The 8,104-nt window shown below is 33.3% G+C and overlaps 1 protein-coding gene across 1 annotated transcript in view; it reads right to left on the reverse strand.

Moving 5' to 3' along the window:
* Positions 1–1,655: 1,655 nt before the first annotated feature.
* Positions 1,656–8,104, reverse strand: part of sno (Protein strawberry notch) — a 7,709-nt gene continuing 1,260 nt past the window's right edge. The window contains exons 2-18 of the mRNA XM_017908062.1: positions 7,645–7,726; positions 7,450–7,557; positions 7,147–7,383; positions 6,685–6,807; positions 6,374–6,514; positions 5,933–6,300; positions 5,573–5,825; positions 5,169–5,494; positions 4,805–5,085; positions 4,365–4,729; positions 4,229–4,297; positions 3,866–4,151; positions 3,395–3,778; positions 2,700–3,266; positions 2,306–2,619; positions 2,084–2,215; positions 1,656–2,002 (exon numbers count right to left, since the gene is read on the reverse strand). Coding sequence (XP_017763551.1) covers positions 2,109–2,215; positions 2,306–2,619; positions 2,700–3,266; positions 3,395–3,778; positions 3,866–4,151; positions 4,229–4,297; positions 4,365–4,729; positions 4,805–5,085; positions 5,169–5,494; positions 5,573–5,825; positions 5,933–6,300; positions 6,374–6,514; positions 6,685–6,807; positions 7,147–7,383; positions 7,450–7,557; positions 7,645–7,726 — 4,011 coding nt within the window. The 3' untranslated portion in view covers positions 1,656–2,002; positions 2,084–2,108. The remainder of the gene's footprint in view (positions 2,003–2,083; positions 2,216–2,305; positions 2,620–2,699; positions 3,267–3,394; positions 3,779–3,865; positions 4,152–4,228; positions 4,298–4,364; positions 4,730–4,804; positions 5,086–5,168; positions 5,495–5,572; positions 5,826–5,932; positions 6,301–6,373; positions 6,515–6,684; positions 6,808–7,146; positions 7,384–7,449; positions 7,558–7,644; positions 7,727–8,104) is intronic.

Raw genomic sequence — 8,104 nt, forward strand, 5'->3', positions numbered from 1 at the left:
TCTTATTTACGCTACATAAATGTATATTTTACATTCTTTCTCTTTTTCTTTCCGTGCTCTTGTTTTTTGTTTATAAATGCAATATGTAGTGTATCCGTAGAAACTTAGTAGTTTTTTCTCGTGAATTACATCAAAACGATTCTTTGTAGTAAGAATAGTTGCGAAGACAAGAAAATATTCACAAGATAATTTTCGGTTCCGCAGTGTCTAAACACGTAAACGTTCAATTCGCTTATCCTTATTTTTTCTTTTTTATTTTTATTTTTTTTTTTTTTTTTATACGAGATCCATCTTACCTAGCTTTCGAAACTCGTCCAGGCGTACAAACAAACAACAGACATCTACTCAATATACATGCGAATCGCATGACTACTTTATGATTTCTGAATATAAATATACTGCCATATGTATCGTTTGTATCTAACTTTTGTTTTAATGCTGGCTACTTATAAATGGAGAGTATTGGGAGACGAGGTTACATATCTTTTTCCCATTACACACAATTTTTCAAATTATTCGTCTACTATTAAAACTAATGATATTCGTCACAGTATCTAATACAATGGACAAGAAAAAACTATATTTCACTAAGTATACTATGAAAAACAAATTTATAAAAACAGAAAAGAATTATACTATATTGGCACTTATTTCATAAACAATAAATGTTAGTTTCAACATAAAATTTACAAAATAGAAAAATTCTCGTTTATTACCTCGTCCCTCCAACCCCTTGTAATAGTAATAGTAATTTTTCAGTGGGGGTACTAGTACTAATAATAGTAGCAGTAGTGTAATAATATTAATGGTAGCAGTAGCAATGATCATTAATTAACTGTCCGATCAATTGAATGATCAAACAGAAGAATTAGAACAGTTGCGTATACATCTGTGTATATTCCAGCAAGAATCGATTTCTTCTTGCACTGCCTTTTTTATATAGTACTATTACTATTTTATACCTTCTTTTTCCTGGTTTTGCTTATTTTCACCTTGTTAATAAGTCACAATCTATATATGCAAATAAGCAAACCTTTACCTATCGCTAAGATTTTACATAATCGATTCTCACTGAATGTTTAATTTGTTCTTCAAGATATGATTAGCATAAAATACGGTTGCTTAAGTCGTACGCATCATTATAATTTAATTTTACGTTTCCACATAAGAATCTCGCTTCTCTCCACATTTCATGTCCATAAATTTTATCATAATAGATGCAATATAAAGTTATTCTGTGTTGGTTGAAATTCTTTTAAAATGTAATACATTTGAGAGAAAGAAACAATGAAAGAAGAAAAGAAAAAAGAAAGAGAGAGTGAGAGAGTGAGAGAGAGAGAAAATAAAACCTAATTTTGTTCTACATGTAACAATATAGTTTATAAAACAATTGTAATATTGTTCTTTCCTGGCATAAAAACTTCTTGACAAGTTTACTATATATCCAACTATAATGTTATAAAATTATGGAATTTGAAGTTTTCTTTTTTTTACTTAACCACACGAAAGAAGGACGAATGAAAAATGGAGAAAGATATTCATTCTAACTAACGCTCAAGTAAACGCGAGCGCAGTCTATGACTAAAAGTGAAGAGAGAAAAAAAGGAAAAAGAAAAAGAAGAAAGAAATATTTTAGCTACTTAACGTTTCGTGTATGATCGAGATGCAATGGGCGAGATAAGTATATTTCATTAAAACGTATAAAATAACATCGAAACCTAACAAAGGGATAAGTTCGGATCTCAAGAAACTTGTAGATTGGAAATGTTCGTGCCACACGTTTGTTTCACTCGTCATTACCAGACTGGGCAATTAAAACGGAGGCTGATAGATTCCGACTTTCGAATCTACCTGATACATCCTTATCAATCGACACGACTAATTCGTGTCTTTGCCGTACATTTGCAAGTGCACCCTCTTCTTTACTGAATTTTGTCACAAGACTTAGGAAGAGGGATTTGTCCACGTTATATTCACATCAATCGCTTCTTTTGGTCCTGTTCTTAATAACAAATAAACATTACAATTTCCCATCGCTTTCCAAGGAGAAAATCTTACTTTTATAATGAAGCTGATTACTTACCTATAAAAGCGAATTAATGAAATGTTCAAAATGTAAGTTCTTCAGTATTCTCAGCATCGGATGATAATTCTTGACGTAATATTTCCATACAGGACTTTGGAATAAGAGTACCGACTATTTTTAAACCCTCATCTATAATAAAAAATTAAAAATAATATTTATAACAATCTATGAAGTATATATTATAGTTTTATAAAATTATTAATTTTCCATGAAACTTACCAGTTCGTAAACGTACAACTTGCATCTTAGAATTATGAGCAGAACGTGTTGCAAGAATGCTTTCAACTCGACTCCATACACTTAACACTGAACCTGATAATACATTATAGGAACGTCTTCGGAGTCCAACCTCACAATCCATACCAAGAGTTGCATTTTTACAATTGCCGCGCCAATAAGCATGTGAACATGTATCTACAGACGCTTCGTATTGTTGTGACCAATGTGGTTCTGCTTCGTCCGAAGATACTTTTTTATATTTTTTCTCTAACTCACCTAGAGTTTCTTGTCTTAATTGCAATCCTGTGTTGGGCCTTTTAAAAAAAATATAAATCACAATACGATTATTTTTAAATTATTAAACTTTGTGTTTTATACGATGGCGATAACATACCTATAAACCATGTAGAGCTGATCTTTTTTGCTCTCTGACTTCTTCTTTCCAGTATCCACTATAACTGCAAGAATTGCTGTCTGTTTTCCATTACGAATTTGATGACTTAAATAAAAACCCTCTTTGGATCCTGTTAATTCGGAACATTTGTCCATCGCCTCAGCCCAATTCATACCCCGTTCAACGTGAACAACATGGAGTTCAGTTGGTGCTTTTCCAGTGGCATGTTTCCGTAGAAAACGATACAACTTTACCCTTTTTACGTTCTCTCCTGAGGTACCAAGATCGAGAATACCCATATCAAAACGACCAGTTTTTTTCGCTTGAGTGACAATTGCGTTTAGAGTATCAGTGAAGTATTTAAACAACCGATTCTGCAGGTCAACCGGCATACCAAGAATACGGTTTAAGAACTTCGACATGTTATTATAATCTTTATCCAACGTAAGCACACCAGGCGTACTCTCACTATTGCAAATTAAACCAACACCCACTAATGCATCAGCAACGTCTTTGAAGAAATCTCCGTGGTAATCTTGTGGCGGCGGAACAAGCGGAGGCTCGTACCTAGTATTGTATTTTTAGAAGAATTAATGTAACTTAGTAAACTATATTAAACATTATTACACATATTAACCATTGTAAAAAACATACAATAGCACAAAATACGTTATTAAACTGTAAGTTATACAAACTTCATTATAGTTCTCATTGTCGCTTCAAGCGCTGCACGTCCGTATTTATTATCAATATTGAATTGCGAGAGATCTCTGGTTTCTGTGGCCCTTCTATCACCATGCGTGAGAGCCCCAAGACTTTCTAAACGCTTCGCAACAATGGATGCGAATCGTCGTTCTCCAGCTAAATCTGAGATAAGAAATATGTATTCGGGAGCGTTCACTTGATTCGAACGATGTGTTCGTCCGAACTGTTGTATCGCCCTATCTGCGCTCCACGGTAATTCAAGAGTGATATGCACTCGTCGCATCTGATTCCTCGCTCGTCTATCACTTTGCAATGATATACCACTGCTAGCTGCTTCTGAGATAATAGCCACTGTTTTTTCACCATCCATAAACCTATTACGATGTTGAACCATTGAAATTTTAATTGTCTGAAAGTAGATTCTTTTTTACATGTAAGTAAAATAGAGATTGATTAAGTACCTCTGTTTTTCTGTTAAATTAAGTGTTTCCAATGGAACGTCCACTTCAGATCTTGATTCGTATTGAATAGTTCCATCCTCTGTTTGAACAACACGTCCTTTTCTACCAGTCATTTCGGCCACATTTTCCGGCCCCCCAAATTCATCAATTAGCTGATCCAAAGTATTTGGTGGCAATCCTTCACCTAATTCTTCAACCTGTGCTAATAATTCCTTTTTCATGGTGTAAGCACGTTCCACAGCATCTCTTGATGGCGCTCGATTACGCGTTGCTCCAGCTGCGGGCCCTATATAATCTGTCATTGTATTACCAGTATATTTGTTTTTACTTACAGATACATATCTAAAAACAAAAGATATATACCAGATCGTTTCTTTACTGGTTTCTTCTGTTTTTTAGCTCCCTTCTTCCTTCGCCTACCATCCCCCGAATCTGTAAAATAAATAATAAATTAATAAAACATTTTAAACAAGTAATATTCATTATTTATGAAATCTACCAGAATCCGACTCGCTGTAATTGAAGGAAGAATCTGAAGTAATATTGCTCTCCTCATCGGTTCTATGGTCGTCTTCACTCTCACTGCCACTCTGTTTATATTCCGAGCCAGAACTATGTCCGCCATTTCTTTCATCATCCGTAAAATCGTCATCGGACGGGAAAGTGCGAACTCTCTTTGAGGCCCGTTGAGCCGCTTGCCGTATCGGTTTCCTCTTACTTCCACTTGCAGAACCACTAGCACCATCAATATCATCAAGATCATCTAATCTCTGCATTTTCGATGGTTCAATACCCAGAACTCGTTGTATGTGATTACGATCTGATGCTGGGAAATGTTTCTCAACTAATGTTTGCAGCACTCCTCTACAAAAATGTTTTCAAATAGAAGTGTGCAATGTTATCGTATTTTTGTACTAATAAAATTGTATGGTTAATTACTTTGCAGTGGAAACGAAATCGCTTAACTCCCCATCATCACGTTCCAATTGTTCTAATGTGCGAGCTTCGCCAGTAGATTGTAAACCAATAACTACGCACTTTCCACACTTCACGGCTTCCCGCGCAACTGCTACAGCATGTTTTACTTTTGCAGCGATGCATAGATATTTAAAAAAACGCTGATGTGACGACCAGAACTGTCCCCACATAGTTTTCTTCATACGATTTTCTGCATCCAATAATTCTGCTGCTTCTTGAAACCTCTGCATTGCTTCAACCCACTACATAAAAATTTTAATCGATTAACTGATCCCTATTCAATTAATCATTAAATTATTGAATTTTCTTTTATTGTGATACTTACAAGATGAACGGAACGATCATAAACTTCAGTAAAGTCTTTGGATAACGGTACTTCTTCTATTTTAAAAGCTACACCATGAAAACTGAGTTGTCGAGCAATGTACATGCCTCGTAATTTCATATCCATTGCTACGATTTCCATTGCACCAACTCCACGTTTCTCCACAGCGGTAATAAAATCATTAAATTCGGGAAACGGAGTTCCTTCGCCCCACATACCTAATCGAACCATATAGGCCATATTACGGGGCTCTGAAGCACCTGTAGCACTGGCATACACTACTCTAGCTTTAGGAAGCTGATTCTGCAATTCTAAGACTGTTAAACCTAAAATACAATGGTGCAAAATTTCATATAAATATGATACAAAATATATTACACATATAAGTTCGTAATGCAAATTACCTGTTTTTGTTGGTTTTGAGCTTCCGGTGGGACATAAATTCTTCGCTCGATGGCATTCATCAAAAATAATCAACCCATCAAAATCTTCACCACACCATTGTAAAAGTTGTTTCAGCCGACTCTTGTATTTCCCGCCGCTTTGCGAAGATTCTCCGATTAAAGCTGAATATGTACTGAATATTACTCCTTTTTTAACATTGCCATTTACAGCTGATGAGATTTTCGCGTATTTAAATTTATTTAATGCATGAACCTTAAAATATAATTTATGTCATACATTTAAAAATTAAAACGAAAATTAAAATTATAAATAATTAATAATTTATACACAAAGGAAACACTTTCAATTAATGTAAGTACCTCAATTTTTGACGCGCCAATATCATTTAAATCACGTTCAGCGTCATACTTTAAATCGTTTGAGACAGACACCCAAATAGCACGTTTTCTTCCTTTCAAGTAATTTTCAAATATAATTCCAGCTATAGTTCGACCTTTACCGACTCCTGCACCATCACCAATAAGAAAACCAGCGCGTGTACCATCCGGTAAAAGATGTTCGTGCTGCTGAGACGCATACGTTATTGATTCAAGCTGGAGCGCAGATAAAGCTCCAGTGCGTATCGTTTCTTCTGGTATCGAAACCTTGTACCAGACGTCTGTTGGCTCGACACTGGATAAGGATGCAGTTTCCACAACAGGATCTGGATGTTTTCGTCCGAGTTTCACTATAAAATATCATATTAATTAGAAAACATGTATTAGTATAATATATTTTTGAAATAAAGTTAAATAACATACATTTAGTAGGCATATAATCGGCATACGTTTCTGCAACGCCCATATCTTCATCATCCACTTCTTCTTCTTCCGGTATTGTAGGTTGCATATTCATTTTTGCAGGATCTCCAGAATTCATCCATAACTGAGATACAGCTTTACCTATAATAATATTTTAGGTTGTTATATCATAACGTTTTATTTTTATTCTATAATTAATAAATGATATTAAACGATTTTAATTGGTATGATTGAGGGAATAATCATGTTTTAATAACATAATAATAATTAAAAATCACTTTTAAGAATACATACAAAAATATGAAGAATACCTGATAATCCAGCTGGCCAGTTTGGATGTAAACCATTTTGGTTTAACAATTGAACAAGGGGATTAACACCCATGTTCATTCCAGGCATACCCATAAAACCACTCATTAAGCTCATATCCATGCCTGAGGAATAACAAGATATGTGAAATCTTTCAATTGCTCATCCATTATTTAATAACACTATTTATAATAATTAGAAATGACAATAATTAATTATTTAATTACTATATAAATTAATTACACCTAAATCATTAATATTAATGTTACAAACACTATAATGGAACAATAAGACTGTAAATTCATTACACAAATACATTTTTGTTACAACAATAATAACATATGAACATAATTAATTTATACATACATTGAACACATATTTATCTTCTATAATACAAACAAAAATAAAACAATTTAATTATGTTATATAACATTCAGAACTAATAAAAAATCCTTAATACTTACTTGGTGGAAAAAAGGCTGCAGGGTTGAAACCTGCCAGTGTTGCTAATCCTGGTGGAAAATATGGTCCACCAGCAGCAGCTAACTGATTTAACTGACCTAACTGACCTAACTGGTTTGCAATAACAACACCAGGTGGTGTTCCCTGTGATCCTCCTACACGTACCATTTCATAACCTGGTGTTGCAGTCTTGGTTACTAATCCACCAGGGATTTTATTACCAAACTTCTGATTTAATACTGTTAAAAAAAAAAAAAAAACAATTTTAGACATTGTTATAAGTTATTTATTAAAATTATCCTTACTATTTAACCCTCCTTGTCCTTTGGGCATAACATTAGGTGGTATGTCTGAGGGTTTTTCATCTTTAATATTTGCAATCCCAGTAGCAGTAGCAAGATCTTTTCCACCACCTAATAGAAAATTGTATTATGCAAAACACAGATTTTTTGTATAATTTAGTCTTCTTTACATTCTACATTCAAAAATAAAATATTTACCAGGTACTCCCATGTTATCAGGATCTTCATCCTCATCACTGCTGCTATCTTCATTCATTGCGTCCTTATCCCTTTTAGTTGACTAAGAAAAAATTTATTCAATGTTTTAAAATCATATGACATCATTATTATGTATTAATTTATCATTATTTGAATAACAAAACCATTGTTTAAATTATTATCGTCGTTATCGTCATCCTCAGATTTATAATAAAATAATGGATCAAGCGTATATTTCATTATATTTTTATTTAGTCCATACTTCGTTTTTTATATTTTCAAAACATCATGTAATAGATGACTTTTTATCCATAAATATAAATATAGATTATATCTAAAAAGAAACGTCGGAAGCTATCGTATATAATACTTTAATTCGTACCTAATTAAAAAACGAAAAAAAAAAAAAAAAGAAAAAAAAAAGGGGGAAGAAAAAAAAAAAAAAAACAAAGAAGTTGTT

Source organism: Eufriesea mexicana, unplaced genomic scaffold, assembly GCF_001483705.2.
Source record: "Eufriesea mexicana isolate 0111107269 unplaced genomic scaffold, ASM148370v2 scaffold9538, whole genome shotgun sequence".
Lineage (NCBI taxonomy): Eukaryota > Metazoa > Arthropoda > Insecta > Hymenoptera > Apidae > Eufriesea > Eufriesea mexicana.